Source organism: Pinus tabuliformis, chromosome 2_2, assembly GCF_031772625.1.
Source record: "Pinus tabuliformis cultivar Carrire ecotype Pingquan chromosome 2_2, CPIR1, whole genome shotgun sequence".
Classification (NCBI taxonomy): Eukaryota; Viridiplantae; Streptophyta; class Pinopsida; order Pinales; family Pinaceae; genus Pinus; species Pinus tabuliformis.
In genome coordinates, this window is record NC_142300.1 from 281,134,252 (window position 1) to 281,152,850 (window position 18,599).

An 18,599-nucleotide genomic window follows, 5' to 3' on the forward strand; every position below is an offset into this window, starting at 1 on the left:
CATGGGTTTAATATTATTCCCTTCGATTTATAATCCCTTGGGGTTTTAGTATTAATCCCCTAGTTTTATTATTCCTTTGGGTTTATAATATCAATCCCTTCGGTTTATTATTCTCTTAGGTTTATAATATCAATTATGGTCAACCATGGTTGATTCTCACATTCTGACAAGGATTGTCTCACTATCAAAATAAATCATGTTTATTTTGATGTTTGTAGTATTTACATTTGGGTTTACGATCGTTGGGTCTATAGTATTAGTCCCTTCAGTTTGATATTATTCCATTGGGTTCATAATCCCTTGGGCTTTTAGTATTAATCCCTTGGGTTTATTGTTCATTGGGGTTTTAGTATTAATTCCTTGGTTTTATTGTTCATTTGGGTTTATAGTATCAATCCCTTGGGTTCATTATTCCCTTTGGTTTATAATATCAATCATTGTAAACAATTGTCAATCATAGCCAAACATGGTCAATCATGGTTGAATGTCGCATTGTGACAAGAATTGTTTCACCATCAGAATAAACCATGTTAATTAGTGTTTGTAGTATTTATATTTGGGTTTAACAATGTTGGGTTTATAATATTAGTCCCATGCTTGAATTTCACATTTTGACAAAGATTGTCTCACCATGAAAATAAAGCATGTTTAATTTAGTGTTTGTAATATTTATATTTGGGTTTATGAATATTGGGTTTATAATATTAGTCCCTTGGGCTTAATATTGTTCCTTTGGGTTTATATTCCCTTGTGGTTTTAGTATTACTCCCTTCAGTTTATTATTCATTTGGGTTTATAAATAGTGTTCGTAGTAATGATATTTGTCTTTACTCGATGTGAAGTTTATAATATTAGTCCCATGGGTTTAATATTATTCCCTTGGCTTCATAATCCCTTGGGTTCTAGTATTTATCCTTGGGTTTATTATTCATTTGGGTTTATAATATGAATCCCTTGGGTTTATTATTCCCTTTGGTTGATAATATAAATCATTGTAAACCATTGTCAATCATAGCCAAACATCGTCAACCATGGTTGAATGTCGCATTGTGACAAGAATTTTCTCAACGTCAAACTAAACCATGTTTATTTTAGTATTTGTAGTATTTATATTTGGGTTTACCAATGTTTCTTTTATATTATTAGTCCCTTGGTTGAATGTCGCATTTTGACAAAGATTGACTCACCATGAAAATGAACCATGTTTATTTTAGTGTTTGTAGTGTTTATATTTGGGTTTAACAATGTTGGCTTTATAATATTAGTCCCATGGGTTTAATATTATTCCCTTGGGGTTTTCGTATTAATACCTTAGTTTTATTATTCCTTGGGGTTTATAATATCAATGCCTTGGGTTTATTATTCGCTTAGGTTTATAATATCAATGCCTTGGGTTTATTATTCGCTTAGGTTTATAATATCAATCATGGTCAACCATTGCCAATCATAGGCAACCATGGCCAACCATGGTTGAATGTGACATTGTGACAAGGATTCTCTCACCATGAAAATAAACCATGTTTATTTTTGTCTTTCTAATATTTATATTAGGTTTTACCAATGTTGGGTTTATAATATTAGTCCCTTGGGTTTAACATTATTTTCTTCGGTTCATAATCGCTTGGGGTTTTGATGGTAGCGTTACCCCCGCTTACACCCACAGTATGCATGTAAAATGCATGGACAACTTTTTTTCCCGTGAATTTAACTCTCTAATCAGTCAAATATTCAAACATGAATGGTTAAGGGCCTATTCATCAGTTCCTTTATATCGAACTCAATCACCCCACTTAAACATCCTATTGGGACTTTAAACCTCCTCATAACCTTCATTATCTCTTTACCCGCATATATATAACCTTTCCTTTCTTTAGGCTTGGTCAGTATATATTTATCGCATAAAATATTCTATCGGCACTATTTTCCTTATAAAAACTTTTACAAAGGAAATGCCAGAAAACATGCCTTTTTGCTTTATGCGGCCTCTAGATGTCTTTCGAGGTTCCAAATTTATCGCAATAGGGTATCGGCTCCTCCGCGATTCACAATAATACACACCTCCTCCACACTCGATATGCGATTAATTGTCGGACTTCACAAACGTGCCCATATAACCCTGTCAGAGCCTTTCAAACTATCAGGATCATTAATCTTTCGGTTTTCCTTTAAAAACTGTCCAGGACAACAAAATATCAAAAATACACAGAAATACGGGAAATTCAAAGGAAAACTCCACCGGAACACAAAGTTGGATCTTAAATATTATGAACCCGAATCTATGAATCGTCGGGTCCACACCTTTGTTACTTTTCCACAGCAATCCGACCTCCAAAACCTCTAATCCCCGATCAGCGATTGCTCCAATCGCTATCGGCGTATCGATATATTTCTTATCGGCCATCGGAGTATCAGGCCATCAGAATATCGGGTCATCAACAATCGGAGTATCGAGCCATCGACAATCGGAGTATCAGGCCATTGGAGTATCGACCATCGGCAATCGGCACTTCTTTCAGCCAGAGCCCTTCCACTTGAATGCGCCAATCCCCGATTATCTTACGGACCCGATAAGGTAATCTGTTACGTTTGATAAGGTTTTAGGTCCGACTACCAAATCGCATATCGCTCTTTCTTTTGGGCAAGGTCCATTCTTCCCTTTGGATAATTACGATGCTACATTCAATAATTATATTATTAATTATAATAATAATTATATTTGTATATTATTATAATAATATAATTATAATATTATATTATTATAATATTATAATCAAATATTATTAATAACTGTATAAATATTAACAACCACATTATTTCTATATATTATTATATAAATATTATAATAGTAATATAATATTTTAATCTATTATTATTATTATTATTATACAATATAATTGTTTTTATTTTTTTATAATTTTATATTATTAAAATATTTAAATAATATAATGATAATCTAATATTATTATGAGCTATTCTTATTATTAATTAATATATATTAGGGGTTTATATAATTATTATAATATTAATATAATATTTATAAAATAATATATATAAATAATCTGGTTGTTAATAGTTATTAATAATCCTAACTAATCCATTAATAATAAGAATAATACTATTATCATAACTAATATTACTTTTAATCATATGATAAATATTAGTATAGATATTCACTTTTCATGACTAATTTGAATGATATAGTATATATAATATAACAATAATGAATATTATTTTAGTTAATGTTAAATCCTTACATTTACTAATATTCTTAGATCTATTAATACTTATTTCAATTAAATAGTCTTACTATTAAATTTATATTAATTAGTTACACATGACATTAATAATAACATTAATACTATAACATTATTATAATAATAATATAATATTAATTATTATTAATTATTATTAAATCCTTTCGATTACTAACAATTATTGTCCCTAGATATTATTTCAAGCAATTTTATTATAAATATTCCCTAGTATTATTGTTAGATAACATATGATAGATATTAAAATAATATTTGTTTTAGCATAATAATATTATATAATTAAACAACTTGAATAGTCAAATCTAGCCGTTTTAGCCGTTTATCAAGTATGACCTTATATAGCGGTTTTTTCAATATAGTCGTTTTTCAGTCAATCCTAGCCGTTGGATGATCTACTCTCCCTATTTAATATGCAACCATGATCTGGTTTTTGAACTTGTCCTCGTTGGCTTGAAACGTGTCGACAACTGTACTATCATGTGATTTACGCCGAAAAATTTTCTCATAAATCCTAAATATGTTTGACAATATTTATATAGTTGTTAATAATCCTAAATACTGATAATAATTAACCCTATGTATACAAACCCTAAGATAAATATTAAAAATGCTAAAGCCTAAGAATAATAATATTAATAATAATAAGTAATAATACTAATATTATTATGAGTTTATATTATTATAATAATATTAATATAATAATCATAAATATATAATTATATAAGAATATAGGTGCTATCATTTGTATAGTTATTAATTATCGTAAATCTATTTGATAATATTTATATAGTTATTAATAATCTTAAATACTGATAATAATTAACCTTATGTATACAAACCCTAAAATAAATATTAAAAATACTAAAGCATAATAATAATAATAAATATATAATTATATAAAATTATAGTTGCTATTATTTGTGTAGTTATTAATTATAATAAATAATAAATAATTGCTCTTTATTGTTTTCATTATAATAATATTGATTATTATTATAATATATTATTATTATTATTATTATTATTATTATTATTATTATTATTATTATTATTATTATTCAAATAATATAATGATAATCTAATATTATTATGAGCTATTCTTATTATTAATTAATATGGGAGTTTATATAATTATTATAATATTATAATAATTATAAGAAGAAGTTCCTCTTTGAAACTTTAGTCACTCCTGTTATCTTATATGGCTGTGAGGTTTGGGGTTGCAGCATCTCCAGAGAATCATGGAGAAAGATTGAGAAAATCCAGAAGCGTTTTATAACTTATAACCTGAAAATTAAAAGTAATACACCCTATCCTATTCTCCTTATAGAAGCAGGTCTTTCCCCTATTGAGAGCCTAGCTATGCTTAGGTTTTTGTTGTACAAGCACAAAATCAGTAACATAGACGATCATAGACTTCCTAAGCTAGCTTTAAATTCTAGCCAAAACCACCTAAGGCTCAATCGAGGGTGGCATAAAGACACAAGGGCTTGGTTAAACTATTGGGAGATCAACGAAAATGATGCATTGCAAAACATAAATAACATTAAAGATATTGTTACTTCTAAGTTCAAAGAAAAAATGTGGTGTGAGAAAGACTTAGCGGCTAAAAGAAAATTAAGTTATTATAAGAAGGTCATCAACCCCACCCTAGAAGATCAAAAGTATCTCTCTATTTTAACTAGCTCAAAGAAGAAAATTAATATAGCAAAGATTAGAACGAATTCTCATGAGCTCCATAGTGAAACAGGTCGTTGGGCAGTTCCTAAAACGCCATGGACAGAAAGGATCTGCCATATATGTGAGAATAGGAACATCGAGGATGAAAACCACTTCCTCTTAGAGTGCCCCGCGTATAACCACATTAGATCTCAGTTTCACAATCTTTGTTACAATACTGACCTTCCTAGCCTTTTACAATGTCAAAATTATAATGAGCTCGGGAGGCTTCTCTCCAAGCTTTTTGAGCATAGGAATAAAATCTCAAATCAAAATAGATAATTTGTTTCTTTAGGTCCGATAGACCATTATTTGGTCTCAGCGGACGTTAACCGCCATCATCATCAATATAATATTTATACAATAATATATATAAATAATCTTGTTGTTAATATTTATATAGTTATTAATAATTCTATATAGTTATTTATATAATTATTAACAATCTTAAATACTCATAATAATTACTAATGTGGTTGATATAAATTTATAGATGTATATCAACCACACTGGAATATAGTTGTATATATGTTTGATATACGTCTATCGATCTATATCAATCATATTGGTAAATATGATGGTGCTAATTATATTTTAAAATTAAAAAACCATTTCTATATATCATATATTAAGTTAATAAATAACTTTATATTTTTTTATTTTATAAATATTATATTCAACTTAACTTCATATATTCTATAAGATTGAATATTTAGTAACTTTATATTTTTTTATTTTATAAATATTATATTCAACTTAACTTCATATATTCTATAAGATTGAATATTTAGTTTAAAGTTAAAAAGAAAACCGTTTAAGTTAATAAATGACTTTATATTTTTTTATTTTGTAAATATTTTTTTATTTTTACTTAAAAAACCACAAGCTAATAATTAGCAAACTATTAGTACCGTAATTAGTAGATAAAATGACAAAAACCTATAAACGCGAACGTCATTATAGTATTACGTGGGTAATGACGTGGCTATTGACTTATCCTTTGGAGTAGATATTAAGGTCTGTGTTTGATAATTTAGTCCGTTGGATGGAAACAAAGTTGACGGGCGTCCAATGATTATCGATTGGTTCTCTAATGCAAGGAAACAAAGTTGGTGCGTGTTCAATGAATTAGTCCATCTTATCGGCCCGATTCCACTTCACATAATGAAAGAAGACGAAGTAGCTGCGTGGTTGATGAGTCAGTCCAGGTCACCGTTCCATTCGCATTATATGAAAGAACAGTAGTACAATTGAATTGTGGGGAGTATTACAAAATGTCGATGATTTGTAGGGTAGTAAATCAGTGTGTCGCTGTGGATTCGTTATCATGTTGTGTTGATCTTCTTCGGACTACATATCTTTTATGTGAGCTGGTCACATGGATTTTTTTTAAAGTGTTTCTTAATTTATCTTAAGCTTCAATATGAATTCCTCAATCAATGAAAACAAAAAAAACCCTGTAAATGTTTTATTAGTAATGGATTTTCATATATATAATTTGAATGTGTTTAATCGTTAAGAATATATGTTTTATTAAAGTTATAAGTTCAAAATAAAAAAATAGAATATATAAATCGCTATATAAAAATAAATCTCTTTATCTTATAAACAAGTAATAATCCCACAAATAAAAATCTTATAAACTAACTTAACCATAACCTTAAAATTACATTAATCCATCTCACTCCATCTCAAAAATACCAGGAATGGATATTCTTAATCATATGCCAAGATACTATTCCGTAGGTTATATGTTATATATTAATCCATCTCAAATGTGGCACAAATACCAGGCATGGATATTCTTAATCATATGCCAAGATACTATTCCGTAGGTTATAGGTTAGTGCTTGTATCGAGAAACAAAACCGTTGAAATCTAAATAACCAATTTAAAAGTCGAATGGCTTTCGAGTGTGCGTTGGCATAGAAAAGACTCGAGAGTCGGGACCCACCTTGCTCTGAAGAACAAAATATAACAAGCTCACCGTTCTCCAAAGGAATCGCCATTCGAAATGCTTCCCTGTAGCAGCGCTATATTCCGCAGCTAGACCAGATTGGGGAATGTCGATACCCAGTTCGATAAAAACAATCGTGGTGCTCGTCCAGGAGAATCGATCGTTCGACCACATGCTCGGATGGATGAAGCAGCTGAATCCCGAGATTAATGGTGTAACAGGGGAGGAATGGAACGCAATGTCTACGGCAGATCCCAGCTCTGCTAAAGTTTTTTTCCAAAATAAAGCCGAATATGTCGATCCAGATCCTGGTCATTCATACCAAGCTATTAGACAACAGGTTTTTGGAAATTCCACCGACAGCTCTACAAATCCTCCTCCGATGAACGGATTCGCCCAACAGGCGGAGAGTATTGAGAAGGGTATGTCACAGACTGTCATGAATGGATTCAGACCTGAAGCGCTCCCTGTGTACAAGGCTATCGTGAGCGAATTTGCAGTCTTTGACAGGTGGTTTGCCTCTGTGCCGGCCTCGACACAACCCAACAGACTCTACGTTCATTCTGCGACTTCCCACGGAGCGACCAGTAACGATTCAGCAAAGCTCATCGAAGGATATCCTCAGAAGACTATCTTCGAATCCATAGCCGAATCCGGGCTCGACTTCGGTATTTACTATCAATATGCCCCTAGCACTCTGTTCTACAGGAACCTCAGAAAGCTCAAGTATATCACCAAGTTTCACCCATACGATCTCGAGTTCAAATCCCATGCCAAGGACGGCAAGCTGCCGAATTATGTGGTGGTCGAGCCACGTTACTTCGATCTCAAGATTTTGCCTGGAAACGATGACCATCCGTCACACGATGTTGCTGAAGGGCAGAAGTTCGTGAAAGAGGTGTACAAGGTGCTGAGATCGAGTCCCCAGTGGAACGAGATGTTATTCATTATCACATACGATGAGCACGGGGGTTTCTACGATCATGTGCCCACGCCACTGAGAAATGTTCCCTCTCCAGATGATATCGTTGGATCAGAGCCCTATTACTTCAAATTCGACAGATTGGGCGTCCGTGTGCCAACTTTCATGATTTCCCCTTGGATCAACAGAGGAACAGGTACTCTAATTATCTTTTCTTCCACATCTTTTCTTGGGGCTGTGCAGCTTGACAACAATTGAAGAATATTTAAGGAACAACTTAGGATAATAATAATCTGACGATCAAGAAAGCTTTCATTTATTGATGAATTCAAGTAATAAATTTTGCAGTGGTACATGCACCAAATGGCCCATATCCTTCCTCCGAATTTGAGCACTCGTCCATCCCTGCAACTGTTAAGAAAATCTTTAATTTGAAATCAGAGTTTCTGACAAAGAGAGACGCTTGGGCCGGCACTTTCGAAGGCATTTTACAACTTCGTGACAGCCCACGAACAGACTGCCCAGGTATTTATTTATTGTCTATATTTGTAGAATAATGAAAAAGTTTTATGATTGAATTGTGCCAAGTCATAAGGTAATTTATTTATTTTTTGGGTATTTGGATTTGATGCTGTGAGATTAGATGAGCTTCCCGAACCAACGAAGCTGAGACCAACGGAGGCGAAGGAAGACGCAGCTTTACATGATTTTCAGATGGAATTGGTGCAACTGGCAGCTCAATTGAACGGAGATCACACTTTGGATAGCTATCCAGATGAACTCCCTAAGAATGTTGCAGAAGCCTGTTTATACGCTGAGAGTGCTGTAAAACGCTTCCTTGAAGAGTGTGAAACTGCCATTAAAAACGGTGAAGATTGGGAAGAGATTGTGAAGGTTCCAGCGGGTGAAGCGTCCACTTCTCGTTCGTGTTCGCCAATTTGGGCGTTTCTAGATAGTATGTTTTCCTATGTGCTCTGCACGAGAGAGTAGGTATTGCACACAGCGTTTCTGGATTTCCATGAATGACTTTTCCCAATAAACTTATTTGTTGAATAATTTTTAACATTTTGTTACAATATTTTTTCATTAGCTTTGGAATAAAACCATAAACACGTTGAATAAAACACTTGGCAACAACTCTTACATTGTAAAAATGAGGTGAGAAGTGGAATTATTAGCCCCTGCGCAGGGGTAGTTATAATAATCATTATGGTGTGTTATTAATTTTCTTCTGAGTTGACTTGTTAAGTGTCATTTTCTGAAAAGTATTTTAATTTAGTAAAATTTATTAAAATATAAATTTTTATAAGTGAATTTTTCACGATTCCTTATAATAATACTAAATTATATATAATGAAAAACCAATTTAAACATATTAAATTAAAATTTAGATTTAAATACAATAAATCACTCTTTCAAACTATTTCAACGTAATGTTTATATTTATTTAATTCGATTTAGTGAAAATTTCTTCATTGCACTTACCTCCACTCGACCCAGGATATTTCTTTGGAGTAGTTAAACCTTCATAAATTTATTTGGGTTTATGGTTTATAAGTTTGTAACTTCCAAGTCACAGTTACATAGTACACACTGTTGGTCACATCACTGGGGCAATTTGTATCTATGTTATCTCATGTGTTGTGTTAGTGTTATATGGTTTAGAGTTTTTTAAGTATATTTTGTTGGTTGAATTTATTTGTAAGTTGGTAGAAATTTGTTATAATCACAAATTTCAATCGTGAATTTTTAGTTAAAAGGTTTTAAGGGTTTTTTTAAGTGTTGAATTATAATTAAAAATTATATTTTAAATAATGAATGATCACGTTTCACCAAAAATGATTTCTTTGACCACATAATAGTTAACCAAAGCTTTTTATCCAACTTTTTTTGTTGTGGCCACTTTACTAACTTGCATGAATGTCTTGATGGAAAAGAAACATGCATGAATGTTCTAGTTCATAATTACATTCCATGTTTTAGTTCATAATTACATTCCCATTCGAGATGCATAAAAAGAAATAGTTATGCTTGTATTCTCAAACATATTATCATAATTTGTAATTTTACATGTGTGTTACATGTGTATTATATATTGTGATCGTGAGTTATAATTGTGAGTTTCTAGATTACTATTTTTCGCTAATCAAATCCGCTTTCTTAGAGCATGAATGGGGCTAGTGGTTAAGAGTGTGTGTTTCCTCTTAAGAGATCACAGGTTCAAAAAGCAGAAGGGGTTAGAGTATGTATGCCTTCGTAGACATAACAATCAAATTGTTGTGCGGAGGTGGGTCCTTTGTCCCACAAACAAGGAGGTCTCATACACCAATTTGGTGTCTGGCTTGGCTATGACCTTAAAATTGGATAATAATAATAATTAGGATATAGATTGTTAGAAATTCATAATCTATAAGGGTGAAAGCATGGAGTTGGGTTACACTTTTTGGCAAGAGATTGCACGTTTGGGTGGAAAAAAATATTGCTCGATTGAGCCCTTTTTAAGCGCTCGATCGAGCCATTTGAGCACTTAAACAATGTAACCCAAGCTTATTTAGGAGCTCGATTTAGCCGTGCCTTTGAAATTTCCCGCTAATACAACCTAGGGATGGAATTAAAAAAAGTGGCTCGATTGAGCCTTAATGCTAGATTGAGCCTTCAAGCTAGATCGACCTATAGGCTAGATCGATCCTTTATTTAACCATGTTAGGGGTTCGATCGATGTTTTCTTAAACCCTCGATCGAGCTATTTGAATTTCAAAATCAACTGCTATATCAAGTGTTTTAAGCACTCAATCGAGTTCCTCAAGTACTAAAAATCACAACTTTAGCACCCCTTCTGCAGATTTCTCTACAACCCCATTTTGTACCCTAGCAAATTTAGGGAAAATTTTTTCCTTAAGTAGTGGAGTTGATCATGTTGGATTCGTGAAAGAATCCTCTATCCAATGGCATACAAGTTTGATACTTTTGATTCATATGATATTTTTCATCTAATTTCTTTTAAACATAATGTTTGAAATTGTTTTGCACAGTTTCAAAGGGGTTGAATGAAAAGTCAATAACATAAAATATACACAACAATTTTAAAAAATATCACTATCTTCATTTAGGAATCCTCTTCAAAAATGTACTCTTGTTTTTTCAATTTATTTAAAAAGTTGAAAAAAAATCTTACGTGCACACACGTGTCTCTAAAATGCAATTGAATTATTACTTCACCAACTTTGAAAAATAATAAAAAATAAATTTTAATATGAAAAACTTAGTTCTCTCCTTGTAGATCATGCACACACACACACACACACACATATATATTACAGATTTTAGACTAAGTTATGCTACGTGAACACAAGCATACTTCTTAAGATGTGCGAAAATTTGCAAGGACAAGTATTACATTTAATGGAAAATTGAGAGATTATATGACACTAAATATTTTTGCAAAAAATATCATTAGGACAACAACATAATTCTCCATATTATCTTTTTATTCTGAATCAAAATTCACAATGCTTATATGAATTTTGAGGGCTTCAATTCGATAAAAGAGGAAAAACTTGAAATTTCATTGCCACATTTGACCCAAAAGTGTAACCCATCTTCATGCATTCGCCCATAAGCTATATGTAACCTCTACTTGTCTATGAAATTTTTGTAGCGGCTACAACCACCCTCCAAATTTTTTCCTGCTCTCCGGTTTGGAGCCTCCCTACAAAAATCTCAGCGACTTGTCTTGCACTGCCCAAGTATTTGTGCTTTCATTTGAGTTTTATCTTTCGTTTTACAAATTGTGTTTTCTTACTTTCTTTTTTGTCTAACCACAATTTGACCTCCTTTGACTTGGTTGCAAACTGGTTCTAACATTGCCTTGACAATCTACACAATCCTCAAGGGCAACCAACCTTTCTCTCAGGAAATGCGCAGTTTAACCCAGTAGTGAGCTTCAGCTCTAGAATTGCATAGACCCAGCTGGCAGCTTGTCTTCAGTTGGAGAACTGCGAAGAGCATGAAAGGAAGACAGAGCCACTCAACTCAGAAATTACACAGAAGCATTCCCTCAGCTGTTGTCTGATGCATGTGTCGATAAGTTTCACGGTCCCCCCAGAACTATGCAATTTCTCCATGCATGCATACCAACCTTACCCAAAAAAGGAAAAAAGAGAAAAAGAGAAAAATCATCCCTAAAAATAGGGATCTATTTTTAGCATTAGGAGTTACACTTGAGTTAATTTTAGAAACTGTCACCACTTGTCTCTTTTTCTTAGACTTTTGGCTTTCACGTCATAAACCATAAATCGATCAAATCTATTTAATGAATGCCGCCAAAGCTCATTTACACACTTGATTTTGGAGCTCTGGAATTCCCGAGGCATTTAGGAACCTTCGGCACAGTCAACAAAGTTTTTCCAAGTATTGTTTTTCTTGTCTTTTGTTGCTTTTTCTGTCGCTTTTGTTTTATTGGCTTGCGAGAGTGTTGTTTTACCCATTTTATTGAATGACCACTAGCGTTTTGATTTGTTTTAGCTTTCAAAAGTGTTGTTTTAAGTTTTTCATTGCCTTTCCCAAGCGTCACATACATATACCATTTTTTTTCACTAATGATCGTCGTTGCGACGACTCCCCCACAAGCTTCGTTGTTCTTCTGTTTGACTAATTCCTGCATTTGTTTTGATTGCATGCATCACTATTCACTCAAATTTGCACCAATCTTCACTCACACCTTCCAGTGAATGGTTCCAACTTCACATTACACAATTCCAAGAGCCAGTCCCAGAGTCTTTTCCACTGGGATTGCGCAATGTGCAGTCCCAGCCAGCATCAAAGCTCGATTGAACTGCGCATTGTGCGGTTCTAGTTATAATCAAGCCACGCTGGACTGCGCATTGCGCAATTCGAGTCATCATCACCTCTCACTGCTAGCTGGGACTACATAATGTGCAAATCCAGCTAACAGTCCCTCATCTCTGAGACCCAGATTTACGCAATCTTTCCCAGCAATTGTCTAGTTTGTTGCATGATCTGTCCATGAAGTGATTTTCTATTTTAAGCTAACATTTTCATGCCATGAGTGTCCTCTCTATCTCCAAGTACACCAAATTGTTAAGAAGCTTCTCAACAATACAGGTAGCATGGCTTCCAAGAGAGCTGGATCAAAGGATATTGTAGAGAGAATCACTGGAGATGTAGTTAAATAGGTGCCAATGAGATTTCCAGTCTATGCAGACACACAGTTATTCATAGAGAAGGACATGAAGATAACATGGCAGGAAATTAAGGACATATTTGCACGTAGCTTCAAGGAAGATCTGGAAGATCGACAGGTCTATGTCAACATCCACAAGTCAGGCTTGTATAAGGTTGCATGCAGGTACCTTGCCTTCCCATGTGCGGACATCATTCACTATATTGTCTCACATACTGACCTTGAGATGATGACATTGAGTAGTGCTAGTCGGACATAACTTGGTAACTTAAGGATGAAAAAATATCATCATATGTATCACTTACCAAAGCCGATGAACTGCATGGATGCACTCTTCTATACTTCCAACAATAATTTGAACACTAGAGACAGCATGAAGTGTTGGGTAAAAGAGCCATCGAAGTTCAGGTCGACACCCAATTAGGTCTACAAGACTAAGTCACTCAGAAAGGCCTACCAACTCTTGATCATATTTTCATGTCACTTATATGGTCAAGAGAGCATGAAGACCTTTCCACATAATTGGGTGGTTGTGTTCAATCAGTTGGAAAATGAAGGAAGACCATTCAACTGGTTGGATATGTTAGCTCTTCAAATGAAAGTGCATGTGACTAATGCCTAGAATACTGCCTAAGGATGATAAAGTGAGGTTCTATATTTCTGCGTACTTGATTTATGCAATCTGTGCCCAACATTCGTTTCCTAGCATGGGTTAGATATGTACACCATCAGAGAATGTTGCGAACATTTATTGCAAGTTGCTTTCTGAGTGCAGCTACCGAGGAGTCATGGCGAGGTTATCTGACCACTTCATCACATTGATTTACAAGATGATCTTTGAGCAAGATCCACCTTACATGTCCCAAGAAATGATGCAGGCATTTCTTAACATTGCAAATTGGTATGCCTCACACGATGGTACCTTCATCAGGATGTTTGGTGGAGAGAAGCCTTCACATGTGCTACCAAGGTTTGCCACGGATAAGTTGGTCATGCAAGAGGTTTCATATCACATCTCCACAGGATCATTGCAGGACTACACAGGATGAAGAAGGCACCATGGCCTTCTCTTCGTTTGTGGATTGGATTGTACGAGATCCGGAGCTTAAAGGATGCAGTTGTCAAGGTCGAGGACTTGAAGAAGTTTGAGTTCAGCACCTAGGATTTCAATCCGTATGATCCTCATTGCATATGCAAGAACCACTTTGTGAAGGTGTATTATCCATGGATCCATGGGGCATGTCATTGGCCAGAGGAAGATCCTTGGAGCTATTGTTACAACTCCTCTAGGCTCAATGAACCGGTCAGCATGGCTATAGAATGGAAAGAAGCTCTATAGGCAACAACACCACAGGAAGAAGCAACAACAAAAACAATTAGCAAACTGGCACAGGACAAAGGCAAGAGAAAGATTGTTGAGAACCCAGAGGCTGAACAAATCTCCAAATTCAAAGAATATCCTCTCGTTGAGAAATTAGCTTTGGAAATAGAGGTGAAGAGGTGAAAGCGTGAAAGGAGAGTAGAACAGAGGAAGAGAGAGAAGCAAAGGTTGGAGGATGTAGAGAGGAAGTTGCATGAAACAGAGAAGAAGCTAAAACAAGAGCAGGAGCTAAGGAAGAGAGAGAGGGAAGAGAAGCAAAAATAGGAACAGGAGGAAAGGAAAGGCGCAATGATAGAGAAATTGTGCCTATATAGGTTAAGGAGTCAGAGCAGCTAGCAGATGAAGAAGAGGGTGAGTAGGTGCAAGTTCGAGAACTTGCTCAACAAATTGAGCAGATGGTTGAAGCGACAGACATGGAGTTGGAATAGGAGCCACAAGACCAAAAAACCAACCTCATGCTGAGAACATTCGAGGTCACACCTTAGTCTCCGCCACCTCCTGAATCAGAACCAGTCCCAAGAAAGCAAGGAGAGGTTTTTCTCCTTGATAATGATATGGTGATGGATGTGTAAAATCTACCATTTAATGAGTCACAAAAAAGGATTGAACATGCACGAAGAAAGAAGCTCCCAGATGATCATGCATCACCTACACATATGGAGGAAAGGGTGATTGTGTCATATGCTAGAAAACTTCTAGCTGCCATGGTCGACGTTTCTAAGGCTTATGCAAAAGCCACAAGTTCAATTGTCAAGTTCTTGTTAGCAGAGAATGATTGGATGGTAAAGGACTTGCAAGAGGCCAGGCATAGAACAGAACAATCCATAGGATCCGTTATGATAGAGATGAGAAAAGTGTTACATGTTGAAGTATCGACTCATGAGACCACCATGCGGAAACTATATGACAAATTTGTCACTATGCACAAGGCAGTTGTCCATAAGTATGGTTTTCAACAACAATGCATGAATATTGCCCAAACTCTCAAAGACATACACGCTGCTATTACACATCTACAAGAATGGACAATGAGGCACAAGGGAGACCCGCTTTACTTTCATAAGATAATGAAGTCACAGGTAGAGCTAGACAAAGCACAAATTCAGATGTCGATTCAGAACTATGAGAAATTGCCGCCGCTCATCACCAACATTGAGGCTTCCTATGCACGGTTGTTCAAGAGTCTGGATGTCATAGTGAGGACACACATGATCCCTTCAATCGGAACCCTCACTCAAGCCATGAAAAAGAGCCAAGTCTTGTTGGAGGAGGTTGATAGGTACATGGAGCAGTTGATGAGAGAGGCCACCAGCGGTGACTTGCAGCTGAGCGCAAAAAACATGCAGAAGAACATCGGTGGGCGAACCACACTCAGGACAATGATGCACATGCTCCAAGATGAGTTGGACAAAGGTTTTAGAACCATATACCCAGAAACCATGGAGGCAAGAGTCCATTTCCATAAAGACATCACCAAACAGTACCGGGACACCATAGCACAATACCAAGCTTGGTATCAGTTCGTCACCGAAGACCATCAAGAGGATGTTTCCAAGTTGGTCTTTCCCCAAGCTTCCGAGTGATGGTGTTTGTCTTGTTAGGTTGACTCAAGCCTATTTCGTCCCACATGGGTATATGTGGAAATTGTATTATTATTTGTAAATATATTGTAAGTAAAATTCCAAGTGTCATTAGTGGAATGTGAACGGTCACTATGTAATGTAAAGACTTATTTGTAAAAGAGTTGAAGAGTCATGAGGGTAGTCAAAGGGTCAAAGGGTAATGTCAAGGGTCACCCTACCCTTTGTTATATATAGAACCACATAATTCATAGTAGAGGCTTTTGGGAGCCAAGATTTTGGCTAGGCATTGCTTAGAAAAGACTTGGAGAGTATTGTGACGAGCCTTGGCTTCTCCACAGCATAGAGCAAATACATCTCTTTGGAGGAGCAAACGATGTTTACTTTAATGTTCAAATATTGGGGCTAGTGGTTGTCAATGGTGTATGTATGGATGTAACTTTCACTTAATAATATAACCGAGCCAACACATTTTCATGCATATGTTGTTATTTTCACTTCGACTATTTTGGTTACTTTAGCAATGTATGTTATTTAACTTACGCATTTGTGTATGAATTATTTTGTATGCATTTTATGAATCTTGTTGAGGACGTGTTTTTGTGTTAACGCGTCACTTTGTATTGTGGACTATTCTGCTTCCAGCCTGTGATGTCATTATACTCATGTGTTCCTTTCAAGATGCATACTATTATAGGCTTCTAAGGGACACACTTCCTTTTCCCCTATGTGTGTTAAAACCCCCATGCATCTCACTTGAATCGCTTTAAGGTCACACACTTGATTCCGACAAAGTTATCATACTTACCTCTATGCGATACCATGGTCAATTTACTACTTTACTACCCACCGTTGGGACTCCTACTCCAAATGGTCTGAGGTCTAGTTGGGACTTCTTACTGGGGAAATCCCTTGAAATTTTGGTGGGTCGAGCACCGTCAACATTTCTGGTGCTAGAAGGAGAGATGACAAGTCGAGCCCTCAAAGTCTATTTTGAATCTATGCACATCATTCATGACCCACACTACAATCTCAACTCTGGCATGTTTTTCTCATGCACATGATTTTGAAGCGCCAGAGGATGTTATTGATGACTTGTCATGAATTAAGTACAATGGTGAAGGCAAAATAGCCTTGGTAAGACATGAAGTTGCCTTCTTAGGCTTCTTTGAAAGGAATGAAGCCTCCTCAGATGACGTTGTCATTGGGTTGTTCGCTTACACGTTCGAAGGCCATGTTGAGAAATCATATCGCACATTGCCCACAACCTCTATTCACTCTTTTAATTATATGATCAGAGAGTTATGTCATGCTTTCTTCCATTATGACCGTAAGTTTCTTAATAAAAAAAATCTATAATTACAAAAATCATCTGATGAATCTATTACACAATTTTGGGATTGCTTTTGTAATCTTGCTTTTCAAATCCCTAAAGATGAAATTGATTGTAAATTCCTCAAAGAAATATTTCAGTATCTTCTGCACGTGTATGAAAATCCACATGAGTTAGAATCATTCAAACCCCTCCCAGCATATTGTAGTGTTAGACCTTCCAAATCTAAGACATACAAGGTTGTTTTCACAAGTGACCCTCCGTCCTCTTTTCATCAAACAACTCTAGCTCCGCAGAACGAGGTGGGAGAAGTTGTGAACCAATTTGTTGAACTGTCACCTCCTCCCACCCCAACTGCTCTCGATATCTACGTAGATTTGGACTACAAACCTAATGGTTGTCACGTGATCTCATTCTCTCAACCTCTGTCCTATGGTTCCTATGATCCTCTGGATTTTACTGTGTTGTGTTCATCCATTCTGAACTCCACATCTCTTATTCACAAGGATCAAGTTGTCGACAGAGTTGGTGTTGAGCATCCACCCTGCACTATTATTTATGATGAGTATGTTGGGAAACTGAAGAAGAACCTGCGATGAAGGATGACCTCCTTCTATCCTCACCTCATCTACTCTATCCTGACATCTTTTGTGATTCTTCCATTTCTAATTTTCCATGTGAAAATTCATACCCAGATGTTTCTACTTCTGATCATTCACAGGACACACAAGATGTCAGTCCGTCATTTGAATGCGGAGAGTACAAAAATTTATTTCCAAATCCACCCAAATTGTCATCTTTTCTTTCTGAAAGTTTAGAGGGTGAAAAATTATGTTTCTCATCAACCCCTCTGTATGATTCGTCAAATAATGAGGATGTTAATGCACATCTCGAATTTTCTGATAATGTTTGTCATGGTATTTTTACTCATTCATTTGATCATGATGTTGATCCACTTACTATTGATATTTCTAAGCCACCAATATTTGATGATCTATCTTCTGATGAAGTGGAAACCCCTTAATTTGTTGAGGCACTTCAACCCGAGCTGATGATTATGTTAGGTTCTTGTAGCCCTAAGGTCAGTTCCACTTCTGATCAAAAAATTGTTGGATCACCCCAGGCTCCTCATCACTCTCTTGTTTGCATTGAAAATTAATCTACTCTACAAATTTCACATCCTCCACCAGAATCACATGATCCTATTGTTCATGCATTGGAGGAGTCATACG

General features: G+C 35.2%; 1 protein-coding gene across 1 annotated transcript; it reads left to right on the forward strand.

Moving 5' to 3' along the window:
- The first annotated feature begins 7,008 nt into the window (after nucleotides 1-7,008).
- On the forward strand, nucleotides 7,009-8,928 carry LOC149192404 (non-specific phospholipase C2-like). Its single transcript, XM_089406373.1, has 3 exons — nucleotides 7,009-8,066; nucleotides 8,219-8,395; nucleotides 8,514-8,928. The coding sequence occupies exons 1-3, from the start codon at nucleotides 7,055-7,057 to the stop codon at nucleotides 8,858-8,860; spliced, it is 1,536 nt and encodes a 511-aa protein (XP_089262499.1). The 5' UTR covers nucleotides 7,009-7,054; the 3' UTR covers nucleotides 8,861-8,928.
- The last annotated feature ends 9,671 nt before the right edge of the window (nucleotides 8,929-18,599 follow it).

Coding starts and splice junctions, on each gene's coding strand:
- LOC149192404 (XM_089406373.1), top strand. CDS start 7,055: ATGTCGATACCCAGTTCGATAAAAACAATCGTGGTGCTCGTCCAGGAG. Junction 8,067..8,218: donor TTGGATCAACAGAGGAACAG/GTACTCTAATTA, acceptor TAAATTTTGCAG/TGGTACATGCACCAAATGGC. Junction 8,396..8,513: donor CCCACGAACAGACTGCCCAG/GTATTTATTTAT, acceptor CTGTGAGATTAG/ATGAGCTTCCCGAACCAACG.